At 32.0% G+C, this 24,804-nt stretch overlaps 1 protein-coding gene across 1 annotated transcript; it reads left to right on the forward strand.

Moving 5' to 3' along the window:
* Positions 1 to 3,449: 3,449 nt before the first annotated feature.
* LOC110283276 (glycine receptor subunit alpha-3) lies at positions 3,450 to 24,125 on the forward strand. Its single transcript, XM_021148190.4, has 9 exons — positions 3,450 to 3,601; positions 5,792 to 5,916; positions 8,749 to 8,816; positions 12,020 to 12,240; positions 13,533 to 13,615; positions 15,706 to 15,843; positions 17,946 to 18,206; positions 21,012 to 21,172; positions 22,339 to 24,125. The coding sequence occupies exons 1-9, from the start codon at positions 3,549 to 3,551 to the stop codon at positions 22,555 to 22,557; spliced, it is 1,329 nt and encodes a 442-aa protein (XP_021003849.3). The 5' UTR covers positions 3,450 to 3,548; the 3' UTR covers positions 22,558 to 24,125.
* The last annotated feature ends 679 nt before the right edge of the window (positions 24,126 to 24,804 follow it).

The following is a 24,804-nucleotide window of genomic DNA, read 5'->3' on the forward strand; positions in this document are numbered from 1 at the left end:
AAATTCAAACAATTTGTTGCATATTTGTATCACCTTAAAATTATTAAAGGCGTTTATCAGTAGTTAGCTTAAATATTTCTGTAAAAATAATTTTTAAAAAATGAAAAAGGTGATAACTCAGGAGCCCTTCTAAAAGGAAACAGAAGTGTTGTAGGCTCTAGAAATAAATATAATAGATAGAATTATATCTCAAAAATGGCCGGGATAGCCTGGTCGGTAGGGCGCTGGGCCCATGTCCGAGAGTTCGTGGGTTCGAACCCGGCCGGCCGAAGACTCCCCATGTAGTAAAGTGACTGATGCACGTTAAATCTGTTGAGTCTCAAAAGTCCTCCATGTTCCCATAGCAAATCAATACCTCTGGGGGTACTGGATTGGAGATCGATCATTCTCTGATTCAGGTCAAAATTACGATTTGTGGATGAATAAATGGATGTATGAATGGGTCCGCCCTATAAACGGGTGCGACGTATGGTGTGGCAGAAGTCGAATTCTTGGCCATAGATGGCGCCACTGAAAAGCAAGAAACGCATACTCTGCCTTAAAAATTTGTTCGGTTTTCCCCAAGCAGACTTGCCCGTGTGGCAAGTGACATTAGAAACAACACAACAACATTTCTCAAAAATAACTCAGTTATCTGGTAAAAAAGAAAATGAATATTAAAAAAAAGCAAGCTCATATTGATGTAGACGTCATGCTCATTATAGAAGATACAGAGTGGATAAAAATCACCCTTCAGTTATTGTTGATGAAAACATACTGATCTTCTCATACTTCTTCTTTATCATTTTCAAGAAAATTTATTTGATGTTTTCTGTGCAATATTTTCTTTTCTTCATATAAATTGCCAAAAGGGCAGACAGCTTCAGAAAAAAGAGCTTCCATATTCTAAAACTTCAGGAAAAACAACGGAGGAAATTAAAAATGCTGGTCTTATTGCCCTCTTATCGTTGCACATAGGAAAAACAGAAGACAGCTCACTAGGCGACATTTCGAACTTTCACAACAAAAGCAATCGATTGAAAACACACGGAAGTTTTGCCATCTAGAATGGATGTTTATGTAAATTTAATTCTCTCAGAGTATATCATCAGGTGCATTAGCGGCAGGGTAATCACGTGGTTGTTGTTGTTGTAGTTAATTTAAGTCCACTAGAGCTGCACAATGGGCTATTGGCGACGGTCTGGGAAACATCCCTGAGTATGATACGAAGACAAGCCATCACAATTTTGATCCTCTGCAGAGGGGATGGCACCCCTGCTTCGGTTGCCCAACGACCTGCACGCGAAGTCGAGCACTTTAAGGTAGAGCAGTGTAACGAGGGCCCATACCGCACATCCTCGGTCTCTACGCAGACTGATCCAAGTGGTCTCCCACCAGCACACTGACCGCAGCCAGTGATGCTTGACTTCGGTGATCTTCTGGGAAGCGTGTCTTAACGATCAGTCCACTGCGGGACGGTAATCACGTGAATTCATTACGATAGAAATTAGAAACGAAAGAATCGGGCAATTTTTCATGAAGTTCTATATTGTATCTCGCAATAATATCAAAACTTTCAGCAAGCATACTTGCGGGTAACTATATCGCTGTTTATTGTATTGCAGGCCGGATAAAGCGTACGCGGAGCCTTAGGCCCTTCAAATTCTTAGGGCCCTTGGATTAAATTTTTTTCTCGTATATTTTCGCATTCGTGAGTTCGATCCCCGACATCCGAGGACTCCCAGCGCAGTAAATAGTGACTGATGCACGTTAAATATGTCGGGTCACAAATTGTTCCAGTAACAAATCAATACCTATGGAGGTATAACTGAATTAAAGATTGATCGTTCTCTGGTTCAGGTTCAAATTGAGATCTGTGGATGAATAAATGGACATATGAATGGGTGCTCCCTATAAACCGGATGTAACGTGTGTGTGGCTGAAGTCCTATTATTGGCCATAGATGGCGCCACTGGAAAACAAGAAACACGCCTTCGCTTGGTTTCTTCAAGCAGGCTTGCTGATGTTGGCAAGTGGCATTAAAAACAACAACAACAAAAGTAAATAACGAATTACAACGGTCATCACCTTAGTTTCATTTTCGCAAACTTTCTTTTCAACTTTTTTAATATTGATTTAATCCAAATATTTTGCTGAAAGCAAAGCAATGAATTGAAAAATACAATACCACAACTCATTACTAATTAGCGCTGAGTAGTAAATTATTTCTATGTGGAATTTCCGCTATTTTGAATCTGGAGGGATTTTACGAGAAGAAAAAATTTAAAAATCTTGATCATCAAAGCAAGTTGAATCTTATGCAAGCACCTCACCCAAACTATCTGGTAAATTAAATCATTGATGCAATTGTTTTTGGGAAGGAAGAGATATTTCCGTGTGTGTACCTCAGGTGAAGTTTCTTAAGACCGGTCGTACTAATAGGATCTTTCAACATCTTCACCCATAAGAGTATGTGAAATTCTCATATAAAAATGGATATAAAGTAGTTGTGAACACAAAAAAAATTATGATTTTACTGCGATTAGTTTTGTCCTTTTACTGAAAAATCCAAAAAATAAAATCTGTCAATATAAACTATGTAATTATCATTAAATCAATTCAAATTTAAAACTAAGTGAAACGTCTTGCTCGTTTACAGACAAACTAGTACGTCTGCAACAAATCGTAATTCATCGGTTAATAGTTTTCGTTAAATTGAATTACGCAACTCAAATAGAATAAATAAAAAGAAAAATTTAAATTTGACATTAGGCACTAAAAAGTAATGACCGCAATTATGAATATCAATGACGATTTCGCATAACGTTCCTTAAACATTTCTCTAAAATTTCAATTACTTCAAGCAAAATATTTATACAGGGTTATTCATAATTCCCCCTCCCCCGAGTTTCGAAGCGTTATATTAAAAAAACGACGACGAATATGGCAAAAAAGAACGTATGAAATTATTCTACCTATGAAATTATTCTACCTTCAAGTATTCAAGTTTTAATTTAAGCAGTTGCCGGCAGATGGCAGTAACATGTACCATTGAAGCCGGTTGTAGTAAAGAAAAATGGCGTTTACAGGCGGAGGGAATTATGAATAACCCTGTATAATAAAAGTGAATAGCGCGCATAATAAAAATCATCTGAAACAGCTGCAAACGACGCAACTTTCTACATAGAAAACTTTCTTCATACGCCAAAAGTAATAGTGATCCTAATACAATACAAACTGACGTACTGGAAAATATCTAGAATGATTTTGACTGAGACTAGGCTTAAATTTTTCTTAAGCAACTCTAAATAAAACTTACTTATTGTATATATAAAAAAAGATAAATTGGATTAGTAAGTGCGTCAGGCGTTTAATTTATTGTTATGGGAATAGATATAGAATTAAAACTATAATCCAGTTACCCCAGAGAAATATTTATCTTAGAAACTAAAGATAAAATCAGCCAGTAGATGAAGCTATTCTTTTGTCTACTGATTACAAAACCTCGCTTTTTTTTTCTTCCATATTTTTTGATCAGAAAGAGGTGAAAATTATTTGGAACAGTTAAAATGGCTTTTACTACGAACTACCTTTTAACTATTTTCTTTGTGTGTGGAATTTGGTAAGATAAAAATGACAATTTTTACTTCGCTGTTAAATAAGAACTTCAATTTTTTGCTATGCAATTGTTTTTGATAGTTAGTTTCATTTTTTTTTTCAGATTGGAATTAATTTATAAAAATTTTGGTGTCTCAACTTAATAGAATCTTTTAATATCTATATAAACAATGTTAATACTTAAACTTTACTATCCAGAGGAGTGAGGTGTTTTCCGACCCAGATTTTTAAGCTTCATCGATTGAAACTTACTAGTTTATAAAACTAAAAGTTAAAATTTTTTGTAAAAACAGTACAAGTAGTGGTTTATACCTATTTAAGGTGTAAGTTTTAATCTAAACAAGTAGGGTATTGCTTCTTTGATATTTGTTTATGCTACATTAAATGAGACTAAAACAAAGGTGACCGAGCTAATAGTTCAAAAGTTTAGCAAAAAAAAATTATATTTATATTCTCTTATTTATATTCTTATTTCATTGGTCTAACACTTCTATGTTGACAGCACAGGTACAGGATCGAAAATCAAGTCGATAGAACAAACAGTTCGGAAGTTGGGAGCAGTTTATGCAAAGGAATTATAATTTTTGCGCGTAAAACCAATACAATTTCGAAACTGTAAGGATTAATTTCGATTTTATTCAATTTAGCATAAAATATACCCGAAGAACAGTGCGGCAGATATCTAGATGGTACAGTCAAATGCAGAAACAGTTACAAGTACGAAAATTGCGCGCTTTTTTTTTTTTTTTTTTACTCTAAACTAATATAATTTTTCCATAAACCATTATAAAAATTTAACAATCTATTTCTTATTTTTCTTATGTTTTTAAAGTGTATAACACGTTTCCTCACAAGCTTAACAATTTTTTTTTATAAATTTGTATGTTTTATTTCATTGTTTATTTTTTAGTGTTGCACAAATATATTCCTTCGCAGACCAAGCTATGCATTGGAAACATCAAGAAATGGTTTTTTCAAAACTATTAAATACTACGCCACCATACAACGCAAAACTAATACAACTTTTCATTAAACCATTATAAACATTTAATAATCTGTCTCTTTTTGTTTCGAGAAAGTTTTTAAAGTGTATAACACGTTTCCTCACAAGTTTAAAAATTTTTTTTTTTATAAATTTGTATGTTTTATTTCATTGCTTATTTTTTAGTGTTGCACAAATATATTCTTTCGCAGACCACGCTATGCATTGGGAACATCAAGAAATGGTTTTTTCAAAGATATTAAATACTACGCCACCATGCAACGTAAAACTAATACAACTTTTCATTAAACCATTATAAACATTTAATAATCCGTTTCTTTTTTTTTTCGAGAAAGTTTTTAAAGTGTATAACAGGTTTCCTCACAAGTTTAACAATTTTTTTTATGAATTTTTATGTCTTATTTCAGTGTTTATTTTTTAGTGTTGCACAAATATATTCTTTCGCAGACCAAGCTATGCATTGGGAACATCAAGAAATGGTTTTTTCAAAACTATTAAATACTAAGCCACCATACAACGCAAAACGAATACAACTTTTCATTAAACCATTATAAACATTTAATAATCTGTTTCTTTTTGTTTCGAGAAAGTTTTTAAAGTGTATAACACGTTTCCTCACAAGTTTAAAATTTTTTTTTTTATAAATTTGTATGTTTTATTTCATTGCTTATTTTTTAGTGTTGCACAAATATATTCTTTCGCAGACCAAGCTATGCATTGGGAACATCAAGAAATGGTTTTTTCAAAACTATTAAATACTAAGCCACCATACAACGCAAAACGAATACAACTTTTCATTAAACCATTATAAACATTTAATAATCTGTTTCTTTTTGTTTCGAGAAAGTTTTTAAAGTGTATAACACGTTTCCTCACAAGTTTAAAATTTTTTTTTTTATAAATTTGTATGTTTTATTTCATTGCTTATTTTTTAGAGTTGCACAAATATATTCTTTCGCAGACCACGCTATGCATTGGAAACATCAAGAAATGGTTTTTTCAAAACTATTAAATACTACGCCACCATACAACGCAAAACTAATACAACTTTTCATTAAACCATTATAAACATTTAATAATCTGTTTCTTTTCTTTCCGAGAAAGTTTTTAAAGTGTATAACACGTTTCCTCACAAGTTTAACAATTTTTTTATATAAATTTGTATGTTTTATTTCATTGTTTATTTTTTAGTGTTGCACAAATATATTGTTTCGCACAACAAGCTATGCATTGGGAACATCAAGAAATGGTTTTTTCGAAACTATTAAATACTACGCCACCATACGATGCAAGACTACGACCATTTGCTACTAGAAGTAAGACTCTGTCTCACTCTCTTCTAATAAATTTAAAATTGGCATATATATTCGACAGCCAAAAGATAACATGTTTTAAGATTAAAATATGAAAGGTAATGCGAAATTAATTACAATTTAGTGTTTTCTTTTAAATACTATATGTCAGTTTTTTTAAACAAATTGCGCAAATCTCTGAAATGAAAGAAAAGAGAAATTACTAAAATAAATTTTATACCCACGTTTTACTTTTACTAGAAAAAAAATCAATCATTTCAAGAAACAAGAAGAAAATACACAAAAATGATATTGTAGCCAAAATGTTCATATGAAGTATATTTTGAAGTATATTTTGATATTTGATGCATGAAGTATATTATTCACTCAATAACGGAAATAGATTTATTGGCATAAAAATGTCAATAAATCAATTTCCGTTATTGAATGAAACAGTTCTAAATATTGCAAATATTTTATCAGGCTTCCTTAAAAAAAATCGTGGTTATGATTGCTGATATGTTTAGGGAGGTACTACAATTCAAATACAAAACAAAGAAAATGTTGTTTTCTTCTTATCACTTCGCTTTTCTAGAAAATCATAAGCATTTTGTAAAAAAAATACATATTTTGTATTTTCTGACTCCTTTGTGAAATATATATATATATATATATATATATATATATATATATATATATATATATATATATATATATATATATATATATATATATATATATATATATATATATATATATATATATATATATATATATATATATATATATATATATATTGCGAAACCTTGCAATCAAAATTTTGACCAACTTCCTGAATAATTTAGAGCACACGAGTCTCTATAGGAGTTCTTTGCCAAGTCACTATCGCTTCTTAACTGCTGTTAGCCCAAATTTTCACGTTGCATATCGCCAAAAAGTTACATCGTCAAACACCACTTTACATCGTCAAACACCACCGTCTTACCACTTTCATACCAGCTACAATGCTCGCATTTTAACTAAAGCTTTGAGCTGATTAAGAATACCAGTTTTATTCGTGTCTTGATCATTAGAAATACAATTTATTTTAAAATGGTAACCGAAACACCGAGAATTAAAATTTTATTCACTTTTGGACAAACTAGAATGCCTAAATTCTAACTAGATTTTGTTTCCAGATAAAAAAAATATAAGTTTAAATCATTTTTTTAAACCATTTCTAGTAGATTTTATAGCCACTTTCTCGATGGTCAATGTTATGATCATTTTCCAAATAGATAAAGAGCTCATCATCAAGCACAAAAAAGAGCTATGCATCTGATGGCAATCGAAGTTACCGTTTTTTTAGACCACATTAATATAAGTTTATTGTCATTTTATCGCATAGTGGACAGGAAAAGGGATAGAAGAAATAATGACAAAAGAAATGTCGTTTAAAGCGTGCTAAGAATTGAATTAATTTATCCTTTTAGTCCACTTAAAAAACGCAGTTTTAAAATTTTTCAATTTATTTCAATATGTATTTTTAAACAAAATATGTTGTCAATATGTGTTTTTAAACATAAATAATTGTTAAGAAATGACTATTTATAAATTGCGCACTATATAGAATGATAAAAATCAGAGAATTGTACTTCGTTCAGCAGAAAAAATATCTATTATCAGTTGAATTGATAACACTTCCCTTAAAAAAAAAAATTTGTATGCAGAATCCAATTCTTATTTAAATTCCAATTTTTAAAAATTGGAGGAAGTAACTACAACAAATTGTATGAAACGTCATAATAAAAATGATGTTGTAAATCCAAAATCATATTTAATTAATTCGTTGTATTGTTAAAAATTTAAACAAAAATTTTATTGAAATAAATTTCCAGTCAGAAAAAAAGTAAATAAATAAACATCTTTGTAAAACTTCCTAACACGTGTTTCTGAAGCTTTGTGTTAAAAGTGGAACAATAAAGTTATTTATCAGAACTTATATTTATCACATTTCACACATACATCGCAAGTGATTTTTAAAACTTGATAAATATCCAGGTAAAAGATAACCTAAGAATGATCTGGTTACAATCGTTCATTATCAACATTATTAAAAGTCAATCATTATACATTATTCAACATTATTAATTTGTCATAATTTATAATCTCTTATTAATTGTTATAATTGTAAAACATTTTCGTCCGTGATTGCTGAAAGTAGATATAACAAACCTGGGTTACGACGAAATATTTTTTCAATTAAGGCTCGAAAAATGTACTAAAATTATCTTTTGAATTTCGTACAACTTGCAAACTATGGCTACGGAATCATTATTTGCTACAAAAATAAGTTCTAGGTACCTTTATAAATAAATGAATGAAATAAAGTAGGAAAAATAAAAAAGAACTATATTTTTGAAAACGATTCGATGAATGGTGCTTTTGAGAATGCTTTTCTAACTTTCTGAAAAAAAAAATAATTAAAAATTGTTCTTTTATAAAATAAGTGACGTGGCACTATTACTTTGATGATAAATTATTCTACATAAATTCAGTCTTTCAGAAAGAGCAGCAACGTAGTAAAATTTTACCCAAAAAATTTTTTTGCGTATAAAATTTTGAAACATTTTCTATAAATCGATACAAATACGATACTTATATAAATATTAAGAAGTCAAGTATTGTGCTTAGTGCTACAAATGGAGCCTTCAGAAACTGTGAATGGCTTTTTTCATACTCAGACGATAATTGAAAATTTCACAAAACATATTATTACTAGCATAGTCAGTTTTCTTCTTACATAACCATAATATTGAAAAAAGAATTATTATTAAATAAAGAATAATGACGTCAAATGTAATTCTCTTTTTATAGACATACCTGTAAGAGTGAATGTTAGCATTTTCTTATACAGCGTATCTTCAGTTGATGATTTGAAAACGGTAAGGCAGTTATAATCTTGTAAATATATCTTTAGCATTTTTTAGCTATTAAATAGTTAATCAACACCATTAAAGGCATTATTTTCTAATAAATATCCTTATCTTCTAATTTTAAAGTAACATAAATATTTTACTTTAAATTACTAAAAATAATTATTACTTCATATTTTTGCTCCAAATATTAATTATTTAAGAACTGCGATGGCACAATTGTTAAGGCATTAAACTGCCATTGCGTTGGATGATAGTTGTATTTCCAGTGGTGATTTGAAGCCTAATCCAGTTAGATCAATCGATTCCAACTAGTCTGGTAAATAAAAGCGACTGGTGCGTAACCTACCTTCTCAATATCATGTACCGTTTGTCTCAAAATTGTGAAGCGATGATCATGAATTTATAATCTCATGACTTCCTTTGCCAACAACTGGATGTTTTAAGAACGTTTCTACTTCGAAAATATTAGTTATATAATTCACAATTTTTCACTGCTGTACTTTTTTACTTAACCATTTGATATAAGTGGATAAAAAGAACAGAAAAGATAAAAATAGTCATAAAATAATTAGTGTCGTTATACTAATTATTTTTTTAAATTTACGACAAATTAATTTTGGTAAATAGGTGTAAATTGAAATAATAAAAAAACATACATACATACATTATACACTACTCAAAACAATTAAAGGGTATTATAAGTCTCGTAAAAAATAACGATATAAACCATTTTTTTTTTGTGTGCATAGAATGGAAGAAGAGAGTCACAAATGCAAACTTTTCTTATTTTCAAACTTCGCAGTATGCAAATTTTGAGTTTGACGCCGAAGACGTAGCTTTAGCGGATGCCGAACTTGGTTGGCTTTAAACTTAATGTTAGCGAAGACGTCGAATTTGATTTGGCTTTAAACTTAATGTTAGACAAAGCGGAAAAGAATCGTTGAGATTCAGTAGACGGGTTGTTTCGATGAGTGCAATAACCAGGGACTAATATATCTATGTCTATGGCGATGGCTTAAATAATTTAACCGAAGCTTGGGGATTTGTTGACCAGTTAGATGGGGGTCGCGATTGTGTTAATCCGAAGTAGCAGAAGCTATTGGAATTTCATAAAGTGTGTTTTCTTGGAACCGGAACCATATATATATATATTTTTTTTTTAATTTTTTTTTTACAGACAGGAAATGAAGGCGGAAAATCAGGTCAAGTGCGTAGACATGCAACAACACCTAATGAAGGCCGTTATTTAACGCTAACGGCTCAGGGACATCGAAGAATGAATATAACTTTTCTTCAATAACACCTTCACTCGGCTACTGGCACCACAGTTTCGACTCAAACTGTTCGAAACCGCCTTTACAGTATAGGTATATATGCTCGCCGATCAATGGTGTATGTCACGGTAACAGCAAGGCTCCGTCGCAACAGCAGGGAGTAGAGCATATGAACTGGAGAAGAAACTGGTGGCGCACTGTTCTTTTCTCTGACGAGTTCCGTTTTTCTGTTCCTCATGATAGTAGGTGCATTTTTATCTGGAGGAAACGTGGCACTAGAAAAAATCTTGCGTTCGTGTAAGAAAGTGCAAGATTTTATTTTATTTTATTTTATCCATTGTTGAACAGCAGACCCAATTTTGGGCTTACGACTGCTAATCTCCAACTCCCTAGCCTTGTAATTATGAAACAATCCAGAAAACAAGGAAACCTATGGATCAGTATCCCAGTGGTATTGATTTTTTTTGGAAACATGGAGGACTTTGCGACTCGAGAGATTTGACGTGCATTAGTCACCATTTACTACACAGGGAGTCTTCGGCCAGCTTGAGATCGAAGCCACGAACTCTTGTACATGGGCCCAGTGCCCTACCAACCTGGCTATCCCGGCCCCAAAGTGAAAGATTTTTATTTTATTTTATAACCCTTGTTGAACAGCCGATCCAATTTTTAGGGTTTATGACTACCAATGTTCTAACTACCAAGCTTCGACTAGCAAACTCCGTACCCTTGTCATTTTGAACCCAATCCAGAAGACAAGGGAACTCCTGGATCAAGTATCGGGAGAAATTTTCCTTCGTGGAGGATTTTCTGATAGAACTAACCTGCATTACACGGTGAGGAGAATCACGAAAAAACTCTTACGGTTAGACAAACGTCAAGGGGACTCTAACCAATGATCCGTCTACCATTGAGGATATTTCACGTCAGCACTGTATACGGTGCAAGCCGAACAAGGAATTTGTATCAACCAGCCATCGCTGGGATCGAACACGGTTCACCTCATTGAAAGGCGAAAGCTCTATCCCCTCGGCCATCGCTTCTCAAAGTACAAGATTTGGTGGTAGGGGTGTGACGTTCTATGTTGGCATCTCCACTGATGGGCTCACCGATCTTCTTATTTGGATGATCAACGATATCGACGGTCTGGACGATATCGACGATCGTCCAGAGATCTGGACGATCGTCAATATAGACATGAGATCCTGAGACCTATTGTAGTCCCTAACTCTACAGCAAGTGGAGATGACTTCATGTTAAATGGACAATTGCGGACCACAGCATGCTAATTTAATGAATGATTTCTTTTTGGAGGATGGAATTATACGAATAAATTTACCAGCTTCTTCTCCAGACCCACAAATTCTCCAAGAACTGGAAAAAGCTCTTCTGAAGGAGTGGGCCCTCATGAATAACCTCATTGATTCAAAGGTGATCAATGTTGCTGGCTGTCCGGAGAAACCATATCCCCTACTAAAAACAATTTTCTTTTAAGGAAACGCCATTTTTTATTTGTTTTTCTCATACGCACAAATTGCATTTTTTCTTTATCTATATGTATAGAGATAATGAAAAAAAATGTAGAGAAAACATGAAAAATAATAAAGACAGGGGACAAAAGAAAAAAAAATTATTTAAAAAATAATTAAAAATATATTAAAAAGCTGAAAAACGAAAAAAAGTGAAAAGATTATATTTCTAATATTGTATTTTTTTAATAAATGTTAATTTACTAAATTCTTTAAAATAGTATAATTAAATATCAACCTTACTAATTACAAATTTCTTTAAATTATCATTATCAAGTATAATATTATTATCTTGAGTATAATATAACACCCAATACATATGTTTTGAATCAAACGGTATATTTGATTGGAGGGTGATAATTTAATGTTTAAAAGCTTTCAAATACTTGTTTCGTTTTTAATTTAGGATTATACAATGCAAATATTATACAGGGAGACCTGGTTTGATGAAAGACTGACATTTACACCGGATGAACATGTGCAAAAAATATTTGGTGACGACTGGCATGCTCAACGCATATGGACGCCCGATGTGCATGTTGTAAATGACAACCAAGTGAGCGAAACGAATGAGGGGAAAATTTTGGCGCACATAGACCCTCATGGCAGAGTTTTGCTCAGTAAAAGGTAAAAAATTTTGATTTTAACTAAACTACATAAACACATTTTAATGTCAATCGGTTATTTTGTCAAACAGATTTACATTGAATAAATAATTTTCAATTTAGGTCGTTTCCTTCGCTTTACTGACGTAGACACCTTAATAGCTACATAATAAAATATAAAATCTGGAAACGACTAAACATCCAAAAAAAAAAGGGTTTTTTATTGTAATTCAAACTAACAAGAGGTAAAAATGTCATTAAAAGTTATCATTAACCAAATGTCCTCGAAAATGTGCTCCTGAATTGATGAAAAAAAATTGTTTCAATCTACATTTTAAAAATATACTGCAGTTTCATTATAAGTATTATCATTTTATTACTATTTCTCTTTTAATTTTTCTTATTAGAAAATTGGTGAATAAAAATCGGTTTTCTTTCAAGAAATACTCTGAATTACACAGAAATTAGCGTTTGAAGGAAACATTTTAAAAGGCTTAATTTAGTCAGCACTTGTTGGCGTAAGTAAGAAGATAGTATTTTAGTTTCCAGAGATTAGATAGATTTTAGTAAATAAAACTGAGTCACCCATACTAAATATTTTCTAAATTCTTGAGTTATTTTACTATTTGTAGTTGCCTAACTGTATTTTAGTATCGTATAATTAATGTTATGGAACTAATGAAACAGAATGGAAATAATAAAATTGTTTCAAGCGACGTCATGCGTGGATAAATCGTGGCATGTGTTTATGCTATGATTCACCAGGCAATCGGATTTGCCACGCCACGGGATACGTCATTTGCAAGCATCCAATTAAATTTGATCTGAAACGTAATAATAATCGAAGATAATAGCTGTAATGTTACACACCATGCACAATCTCCTGATTATGTTCAACCATACGATTTCAGTGGTCTTTTTCTGGACTTGCAGGTACCCACGTAGAGTTGTTACCGTCTTGCTATAAAGCGGCAGAGTATGTAATAATTAAAAAAAAATATTTTACATGGTTCCATTCCATTAGGATACAAAAAAACTCGAATACACCGGAATAACGAATGAATGGATTTAAAAAATTTATAGTGAATCAGTAAATATTTCCTATTTTATAAACTAACTTATCTCAATAAATAGCAAAAATTGAGTGCTTCCTACGAAAATTTAGAAAATAAAATTAAACTCACTTAGCAAGATGTTTTGATAGGAGAAAAAGTCTTCAAACCATTTCTTTTCTTGTTATTATTATTTTACGTTGAATTTAGTCTTTCAAATCATAGAAACATTGATAAATGACAACATGTTCTTTATTTCCAGAAAAAAATTAAGACCTTTCTGCAAAATGGAATTTTATCGATATCCAATGGATAAGCAACTGTGTACATTGGAGATAGAGAGCAGTAAGAATTATTTATGCATTAAGGTTGTATTTACATATTAATTGGGCCGGGATAGCCTGGTCGGTAGGGTGCCGGCCCCATGTCCGAGAGTTCGTGGGCTCGAACCCCGCCGGTGTAGTAAAGTGACTGATGCACGTTAAATCTGTCGAGTGGCAAAAGTCCTCCATGTTCTCATAACAAATCAGTACCTCTGGGGGTACTGGATTGGAGATCGATCGTTCTCTGATTCAGGTCAAAATTACGATCTGTGGATGAATGAATGGGTCCGCCCTATAAACGAGTGCGACGTATGGTGTGGCAGAAGTCGAATTCTCGGCCATAGATGGCGCCACTGAAAAACAAGAAACTCGCACTCTGCCTTAAATTTGTTCTGTTTCACCAGGCAGGCTTGCTAGTATGGCAAGTGACATTAGTGCTGAATTGACAAAATGGCTTTACGCAAGTAGTTGTAAGTTTTATTAATTTTTGGGAACTATAAATTCAAACATTTTTCCTCTAGAAAAAGACTGTATAGAGTTACGATGTCTGTAGGCATACTTTATCTTGGCTTTCCTACAATCGAACATCAATTGATCAATCAGATGCTAATAGCAATTGTTGTCATTAGTAAACAGAAAACGCCAACAAATAGTGGATTACAAATATTGGAACGCCAACAAATATTATCGTTAATAAAGAGACACTGCATTACTAAATTATTTTACAAATTAAGTTATTATCAAATAAATGAAGAAGCCACGGTGGCTCAGGTGATAAAACACCCGCAAACTATTGAGATGATTCAAGTTTGAATCCCATCGACGGCTGACCGAAACAAATTCTGCTCCTTGCTCGCACCGTCAAAAACATAGTGGAAGTTAAACCGGGTTAAGACCGGGCTAACTGTGGAAAGTTTTTATGTTTTTTCTCTCCTTATAACGCAAAAGCGGATTAGTGTCCTCCAAAAGTCTACTACTAAGGCTAATTTGTTCCAATGTTTGCCCAAGAGTTCACTTATCTTCTGGGTTGAGGTACAAAACTATAATGCTATGGAGTTGAACATAGTCGTAAAATTCAAAACGAGTAAATCGCTCAATGGCGGTTAAAAAATGAAATAAAAACATAAATGAAGTATTAACATATTAAGAAAAGGAAAATAATAAAATCTTAGCTAACATAAATAAAGGCACTACGTGCATGACCAAGAACAAATAATCAGATATTCATATTTTCAAGCCGTCCACTCAGTACATGATTGAATGATGATTGAAGTTGAATGATGATTAAAGATTGCAAATCTTTGGATCATTCTTTAAGGATATTTTCCAGACGGTCAACAATGAATGTGCTCTTTGGATCATTCTTTAGGGATATTTTCCAGACGGTCAACAATGAATGTGCTCTTTGGATCATTCTTTAAGGATATTTTCCAGACGGTCAACAATGAATGTGCTCTTTGGATCATTCTTTAGGGATATTTTCCAGACGGTCAACAATGAATGTGCTCTTTGGATCATTCTTTAGGGATATTTTCCAGACGGTCAACAATGAATGTGCTCTTTGGATCATTCTTTAGGGATATTTTCCAGGCGGTCAACAATGAATGTGCTCTTTGGATCATTATTTAGTGATATTTTCCAGACGGTCAACAATGAATGTGCTCTTTGAATCATTCTTTAGGGATATTTTCCAAACGGTCAACAATGAATGTGCTCTTTGGATCATTCTTTAGGGATATTTTCCAGACGGTCAACAATGAATGTGCTCTTTGGATCATTCTTTAGGGATATTTTCCAGACAGTCAACAATGAATGTGCAACGTAAATAAAGTACTACTGCTATCTCTAAAAAGTATTCAAACCCGTGTAAAATTCTCGTTAAAAAAAATTCAAAACAAAAGATTATTTTTAAGAATGCGGCATGACAGTCTTAAAAGGTTTTTTAAGGGCTTCTTCAGATAAAATTACTGTATATAAAATATTGTAATAAAATTATTGTATATTCGTCTAACTGGGGATTTGAAAAATTGTCCAAAATTGAAGGTTTCTTGGTGCATAATATTCTAGTGTTCAAGAAGTGCACAACTAATTTTTATTTATGGTTCATTTTAGGTGTTTTACCAAGTACTGATTTGGAATTAGCATGGTCAGATACGAAGCCCTTGGATTTGAATCGAAATTTCATTGTTGCAGGCTTTAGTTTATCAAATCATTCCCTGACAGAAAAGCTGACAGTTTACCCGCAAACTGGTACATAGTTTATATTTTCTCGAATAACTATTTTAAAGATACAACAACCGTCATACAACTTTCTATCTCTCCCTCCCTTCCCCTCTTTTTTACTTCTTTTGATAAAATATTGACAGAGTTTTTGTCCATCAATTTTACTTTGTTCAAAAATATATGTTACTTAAGATTCTTATAACCAAAATGTTTCTTTCTATTTTTTTTTTTTTTTTTTTTTTTGCAATGACGATGTGTAGAAGATGCGCAAAGCATCTTTTTATTTTCTTACATGTTAGTTTCGGAGTTATTAAATTTTCCAGTTTTGTTGTTTGACGACTTCTTGATTTGTTAAATATCAAGGAAAAATTAATCGCAGTAAATCATCGCAGCAAACAAGAAGAATCAGGCTTTAAGAAAAAGAATGTGAATTAGTGTGTTGTATATTTTTCATCATTCTAATGGAACTCATAACTGCGTATAATTACTATTATAAGAGATAAAACACAGAATTATTATTAAAAATAATTTTCGAAGAAAACTAATCTTTGTAGTTATCTGCACAGTAGTCTTAGTAAACTAAATATATAAATATTTTTTTTTTTATATATTAAGATGCTTTATTTTTTATTTATTTATTGGATCCACTTTTATTAATTTGCAGAAAGGGAATCAGCTCCAAAGTTCTCGTCATGTTATTTTAATCATCTAAGAACTAACATGATCTAATAGAACCGAAGTAGTTCCTTAATTCCACTGTTTTATTGACTTGTTCGTTCATGATCCATGCTTGATCTTTTAATCAATTGCCTGTGTGGGCAAGGCCATTCCTCACTAACGAAACCAGCATCATTCCGTAGTCTACAAAGATAGAATTAGATGTATACAAACTGAGGAGACTATTAGTCTCCGCCAAACACAACTCTTATAACTTAATTAAGAAAATATCAAACGCAACTAAAGGCCACCTGAATAAAAATCCAAGTATACACAATCTGGCCAAAAGTATCCAGATATGCACCTAATGAATCATGGCGTGGGGTTGTTTTTCATGGTTTGCCCTGGGTCTCTCAGTTATTATGGTTGGAAACATGAACATTAGGGTTCATTCTGGGCTATCTTTCGCTAGCAACTCCATGACACTATTTCGGGAAAGGATCATTTCAATTCCAGCAGAAAAACTGGTCAATTCCAGCAGAAGACTATCACAGCCATGATTTCACAAAATGGGTGTTCAAGAGTCGTGATGGCTCACGGGATAGAGAGTTCGCCTTCCAATGCGGCGAACCGGGTTCGAATCCCAGTCGATACGAACTCCGCACCCGGCTTGCACCGACCACAGTGCTGACGGGAAATATCTTCAGTGGTAGACAGATCATTGGTTAGAGTCCCCTTGCCTTCAGACTAACCGTGAGAGGTTCTCGTGGTCTTCCTCTCCGTGTAACGCAAATGCGGGTGAGCCCCATCAAAAAGTCCTCCACGAAGGCAAATTTCTCCCAATACTCGATCCAGGAGTTCCCTTGTCTTCTGGATTGGGTTCAAAATTACAAGGCTACGAAGTTGAACATTAGTAGTCGTAAACCCATATAATTGGGTCGCCTGTTCAACGACGGTTATAAAATAAAAATGGGTGTTCAAAAACTGGACAGATAAAATATCCCTTTTCAAAGTCCCGATCTAAATCTCATAAAACATCTTTGGAACGCAGATTACGTATCCAGTTAAATCGAGCATTCTAACTGTCAGCATCCATTTCCACTGTGATGGACACCTGGAAGCCAACTCTTATAACCATCTATTGAAAAAACTAGAGGAAAGTTTTTCCAAACATGAACAGGATGCCATAGATTCAAAAGTGGCCCCTACGTTATATCAGTATCTGCCCCAGAACTCATTAAATCTGGATGCTTTTGGCTAGATAATGTATCTGACCCTAAACAATGAGTTAGTTAAAAAAAATTCTACCATTCTTATTACTAGAAAATTAAATCGATGAACTTAATCAAATTCTTGTCTTATTTTACATTTTCAAAAAAAAACTGTACAAATATTTTTAAAATGTTAAATTTAAAATGTCTAAAAAATTTCTCCGATTAAGTACAGAAAAAATCTACTTTTTCTTTTTCCAGGAAATTTCAGTCGGATAATAGTCACATTTGAACTTGATAGGGAATTCGTTCATTTTATAATGGACATCTACATACCAAGCATTTTATTTGTTGTAACATCGTGGCTCTCTTTCTGGGTAGAAATACCAGCTGCACCTGCCAGAGTCACTCTCGGCATGACTACATTGTTGACCCTTGTTACAACAACGAAGGCCATTAGAGATAAGTTGCCTAAACTCTCATACATTCACGCCTTAGATGTGTGGAATGTGGTTTGCATAAGTAAGTTTATTTAAATCTATTATCAAACGATTTTATCAAACGTATTTATTATCAAACGATTGTTTTCAAATTAAAAAAAAAAGAGCTTGGCGCATTGTTGTATACGTCGCAACTTTTAGATAATACTCTGTTAAATGTCGTGAAATCAACAGGAGTTACTTTAAAAAAGAGTAAGATATCTTGATAAAAACCACGGGAAAGAAATTAATATAAAGGAATACTCTAAAATGAAACTTTGTAGTTTTTTTTAAAAGTTTTCAAATATTTTCTTGCAATTTTGCACTATTAGCAGAGCCTGACTAAGGCAGGGGCAGTTGCCCTGGGCCCCCCACATCGGAGGGGGCCCCAACTCGATAGAGTTTATTTTATGCTTCGGCTTTATTGAACTTTCTTTTAAACAAAATATCAATGCAGAATAAAATCTGTCAGTTTTATGTTAGCTTCTTCATCGTATGAACACAAAAATTTTTTATTTCGTAAATCCATGGCTTTCTAGGGCGAAATTCAACTTAATTTCTGAAATTACGATGGACAAATTTGGCCAATCAAAAGCCCGTATTTTTACACATCGCAAAATGTGATTTTTTTTTCTATAAAAATCCGTGTTTCTGATTGGCTTAATTGAGCTATCGTAATTGCAAATATTTAGTTCAATTTCGCCCTAATTTTAGCAAGGATATGAATTTTTCGCAGTTAGATGACTAAGTTAACAATCAGAAAACTGCATTTCGAAAAATGCCTTCACATGATGAGCATAGAATTGTCAGAAAATCAATAAAATGGACAGAACGATCTTTCGTCTGATGACTGGAGGTGGGGAGGGGACTTCATAGATATTTTAGATTCTAGTCAATCTTCTTGTTATACATCTATGAGGTGAAAAATACCACCATAAAGTTCGGTTCTTCATAACTTAAGTAGTGAAGCAGAGGGGGGAGTCAAAGGAAGTTTTTGCCCCAGGCCCCAATTAGGCTAAGTCGGGTATTGACTATTAGTTGTTATAAAAATTATAAGACTGTACTGAAAAATTTATAATGTTATAAAATTTGCAGCTGTTAATACCAAAACAGCGGAAACATTTCATAACTCTATTGTAAATTTACTTTATAATGCTATAAAATCTGCCTATTTGTAATCCCTTTTATAATTTCCAAAAAAAAAAATTTTTTGTGTCGTTCCGCTTTCAAAAGAGAAAATATAACGCACATTGCGAGGAAATTGAATTTTCTATACTGATGGTAGCTTTCCTGCATAACACCAGCGCCGAAAATGAAGCAGATGTTTTTAACGATTTAATATTGATATTATAAAAAGCTAGCTACTAGAGTAAATGGTAAATTTTGACTTGAAGCCACGGACTATTCCCAGCATTCTCTTGTGTCTCACTCCTCAGGGTGCCATGGAACTTCTGTAGCAAATAATGTATAAAAATGTCTTCTTAAAACCTCATAATTTTCTCACGCATTCCAAAGAGAATTTATGATCAAAATTATTTATTGCTGATATTTCAAAGGTGATAATTAAAAAAGGTGTTTTGAATATATGGTACATTCAACATAATAATGTCGAATAAGCAATAACAAACATATGATAAGGTTTCTGTTTTACTATTAAAGTACTACATTGCTACAACATTATGTAAGACTAATCTATTGTAAGATTTTTATTACTATTGCTTTTATTAATATAGATTTTTATTATTGCTTCATAAACTGATAGTAATGTATGAGTTTCGCTAATATAACAGTAATCAAATATTTTTTGTTAACTATAAAACATAGCAAAAAAATTTTTTTAGAGCATTTGAACTTATTTTTTTCTTTCGCGCTAACACCTTGTTTATTTTAAAAGTATTTATATAAATTATCATTTAATTTACATGTTAAATGTTAAAAAATTTCAGTTTTGTCAAAAATTGTTGGCTTATAGCTTTTAATTAAAATATTCGCGATCACAACTCGCGAATACGCCATCTGAGGAGAACACCGGTTCCATGTCTTTTCTCAGTTGAGTAAGCTTTCTTTTAGAACTATGTTCAATATAGTTTTCAGTTCCAAATAGTTTCATAATTTAATAGATTTTAATCCATTTTAAAGTCGAGGGAGAAACTAACTTTCTTCCTTCTCTTATGACTCTTCTTCTCTGTCGTATAGGAATGTACAACAATATTTCCCCCTCTGAATATTTTTCGTATTTGATTGTCACAAATATATATTTTTTAAATTTTTACGAGACTTTCTTTTAAAACTATGTTCAATATAGTTTTCAGTTCCAAATAGTTTCATAATTTAATAGATTTTAATCCATTTTAAAGTCAAGAAAAAAACGAACTTCCTTCCTTTTCATATGACTCTTCTTCTCGGTCGTATAGGAATGTACAACAGTATTTCCCCCTCTGAATATTTTTCGTATTTGATTGTCACAAATATATATTTTTTAAATTTTTACGACACTTTCTTTTAGAACTATGTTCAATGTAGTTTTCAGTTCTATATAGTTTCCTAACTGAAAAGTTTTTAATCTATTTGAAAATCAAAACATAAACTTACATACTTCCTTTTATGGCCCTCCACATGCTAATAATGAAAGCATGCGAAGGGTTGCCTAGATGCACCCCCAGTGAAAATTTCTGAAGACGCAGTGGACAAAACATTTTTCATCTCCTTCCTTTAACTATTGGTCATTTTTAGAACACCCGATAGGAGTTTTAAATATTTTGTTTTGACATCTAAGAAAGTGATATTTGCAGTAATTATAACTGATTTGTTCCGTTGAATTAGCTGAATAATAAATAATTTGTTCTAGGTTTTGTGTTTCTTTCATTGGTTGAGTATGCAGTTGTGAATTTCATTTACCATAAAGACAAAAGGAGAAGAAAGAGCAAAGCTATGCCGAGAGTAGAAAGTGAACCCTCATTTTACTCAGGGGAAAATATTCGCATGTCACGTATGTACGCAAGAAACACGGTACGTAGTATAGGTTTACCATCATGAGTTGGCGTGTGCAGCGTGAGAGTAAAGCGAGCCATTATACTTATTTTAGCTATCTAGGGGAAGAAGGCAAAGAAATTAATAAATAATTTAACTTCTTTCAAGAGCTATCTATCGTAGTGGTTTCTATCGGAATAGTTTACCAAGTTGGAATCTTCGCCAAAAGAAATACTCTCACACTTTGCGTGTTTTAACTTACCTCATCTATGAAAAAGTGAACTCTTTCGCTAAGCTTTCCTTCCACCCGCCAACTTATGGTTGAATAATATTAAAAATAGTAAAGCATTTTACTTTTTAATTATTGATATATTCTAATAAATGCTTGGATAAACCAAGAAGCAAGTTGCTTTTTTAAAAAAAAAAAATCATACTGTGCACTTTTGTTTATTCTAATTTAAAAGAGTATGTTTTCACATTGAGCACTTAAAAATAAGGAACTGCCTTAGAATTTCTCAAAAAAAATTAATTTATATTTAAAAAAAATATATTTTTAAATGAATACATGAATTCAATATTTCACATTACCTTGTCGACCAACCTGCTTAAACACCTAAAATGATAAGTTTTTTTTTTTTTTTTTTTAAGTAGAAAGGTCCGTAATCACAGTCTAAAATGTATACTTTTTGAATTTTTGACAACAATGAAGCCAAAAACCTATAAACAGGAATCACTAAATAGTATATAAGGGAGGGGAAAAAAAACTAAAACTTTTTCTACTTAGGAAGCCTCCACTAAAAACGCAAAATGCTGTTTGACGGAAATGACAGAGATAAGTTTAAAATCGATTATTAGGAACACCTCCAAGTTTTATTAGGCAATTTAACAGGTTTTGTTGTGCTGATTTCAGTACAATGTTCGTCAGCAATTCGTTAGATTTTGATTGCGTTTTTATTTTTTACTCGCTTAAAAATTTCCAATCCCTACTGTTATTGTGTGCACACTTCTGACTTCAAAATTGATAAGGATTTAGCGGTTGCACAGAATCTGCATACTATTTTATTACACCGTAGCGATCAGTTCTGTCAAACTTTTACAAAAATGTATACGAATTTTTAAAACATCCAAGAACAAACAATGTAATTTTTGCTTTTGAGATAACCGTAAAACATTGTTTTATATTTAACCTTTTTTTTTTTTTGCAGAGTGAGATTGCAAGAAAGAAGGAATTCTCAAGATCCGTGTCTGCTTTCTCAGACTCACAATCTACAACAAGCGAAGTGGACGCATCTTGTGGATGGGTTTTGAATGATGCACTGACTCCACAAGACATTGCCAACGGAATAGACAAAAAGTGCCGATATCTTTTCCCCGTCACCTTTTTAGTTTTTAATTTTATTTACTGGTTAGTTCTTTGGGTGTAGCATTGGATAATGCATTTATATAAATATACGATCTAAAATAACGAAACCTTCCTACAAGAATTTTCTCTTCATGCCCAATTTATAGAACATGTTTTTTGTTGATTAATAATTTTAAAGTTTGTTTCAACGCATTATGTTTTAGATAAATAAAAAATGGTTCTAAAAAGGAAGTGCCAGAAAGCGCGCGTCATTTGTGCTCTAAAATGCAGAGACAAAAAAGCCAAGTGATAAATGATGAGTAAGGGTTATAGCATAAAGATGAGCTACACGAATGAACAACAGATTTTCATTGTTCAGCAATATTCGAAACACTGTTGCATTTCTTGTTTATGATCTTGTGTTTTTTGAAATCAGAATTGTCTGATTGGATCCTGTGGTTTGCCGCTTTGGACTTTTTCCTTTGAAGTTTTTTAAAATCTAAAATTTATGCTAACAATCTATAATTGCTCATGCATTGAAAGGATGAAAAAAAAGAGAGGGCCAAGTCAACGAAATTAAGTTACATTTATGCAGAACGGTCATTAAAGAGTTCAACAAAACAGTATATGTGGCAGCCAAACTTTTACTCAATTACCCAATATATGCTATTCCATACACAACTCTATATGTTATGAATCAATTTTCACATAAAATATTTTTTGCTATCTAAATTACTTGAATAAATTTTGTGAAACTCTATATATCTCAACTAACAGAATAAGATACTTCTTTTTTCTACGTTTATTTATTAAGAAATTTGAATAAAAAAATACATCATTCTTATGTAAGAAAGATGTTTTTTTCATTACTAAATAGGTTTACTATGAATATAAAAAACACCATTTTTGATCCAGAATATAACTTTTATTCTGATTATTTTTTTCCTTTTTTACTACAAATTAGTGTTGCTTTGTATTAAGACCATTTGTAAAGTTCATTGTTAGGTTTCCTTACCACATAACTTCTGAAGAAGTATGATAGACAAAAAGCATTAGGGTAAAAAATTGTTTTTCCAATAGACAAAAGTCGTACTGATTTGTTTGCAAATGCTGAAATAATTCACATTTAGATTGTTAAGTGCAGTTATACCTTAGATGGCAATCTTACACATAACACAGGGGCGTAGCTTATGCATATTAGTGTCTAACATATTTGTGTTGCGTGTGAGGTGTTCAGTAAAAAATTTTGCGAAGTTGTGATAAAAACAGTAACCTATGCACACACTTAATTTGTGTTCTAAAGAGAGAGAGAAAAAATTTATGGCATGTTTTATGAATACACATTTTTGCCTTAGATACTATTAAAAATTTATAAGATAAGAAAACCCTACATATAATTCACACTACGTATAAAGGTGATTATTAATTTTACTTTATTCAAACTGAACATCAGTTGCATGACATATAAACTGACACATTGTCTCCTGTTTGATACTAAAGGAAACTGATTTGAGTAAAATAGGGATGAAAATTTGTACTTTCTTTTAATTATAAAGTCATTTCTTCTTTTTTTTTAATAAACAATCTTTTCTGAATTCTGTAAAATAAATGCTGTACATATTTTTTAATAAATTTCATATTATCTTTTTTCTTCTTAGTAAGCATTCTCACTGCATGCGATTGGCGCATCTCTGATCGCCATTGAGAGAACCTGATTGGTGAATTTCTTGCAGGGGGGATATATTTCACCAATCAGATTCTCATATTCCCCTGACATGTACAACACACAGTTCGTATATAATTATACTGGGTCGTCCGTTACCATATTCTTATAATGCTTTCTTATAACGATAAGTAAAAAAAATGCACACAGGAGTCTGAAAATTATACCTTGATGGAAATCAAAATTTAAAAAATCATCAATAAGGACTGTCTAGACAGAGGTCAGAAAAGGCACTTTCTTAGTTTTCATTAAAGCAGGCATAAAGTTAACAGAATATTAGGCAAGTTATGTAAAAGAGAATAAGTACTATTTATTGAAGAATTTCAAAGTGGACCAATCTGAATTCTCAGAGTAATTTTTTATTTCAAGGTTGAGTGAGTTCTGGTAAACCTAGCATAAACCATGAAGTTTTAAATGCTGGAAAAATATTTTTACAACATCAAAATTAAAACAAATTATCGCAAGACTATTTTAATGCATAATCCTGAGTTATTCTACTATTATTTGTTCAAAATTTGCTATTTTGAAACATTTTTTTTTAACAAACATGGTTTACTCTATGTTTACCTGCACTATTTTAAATTATTTATGTACGTGAAAAAGAAT

The sequence above is a fragment of the Parasteatoda tepidariorum genome, chromosome 6, assembly GCF_982258835.1.
Source record: "Parasteatoda tepidariorum strain Cologne lab strain chromosome 6, Ptep-v5.0, whole genome shotgun sequence".
In the NCBI taxonomy this organism is placed as follows: domain Eukaryota; kingdom Metazoa; phylum Arthropoda; class Arachnida; order Araneae; family Theridiidae; genus Parasteatoda; species Parasteatoda tepidariorum.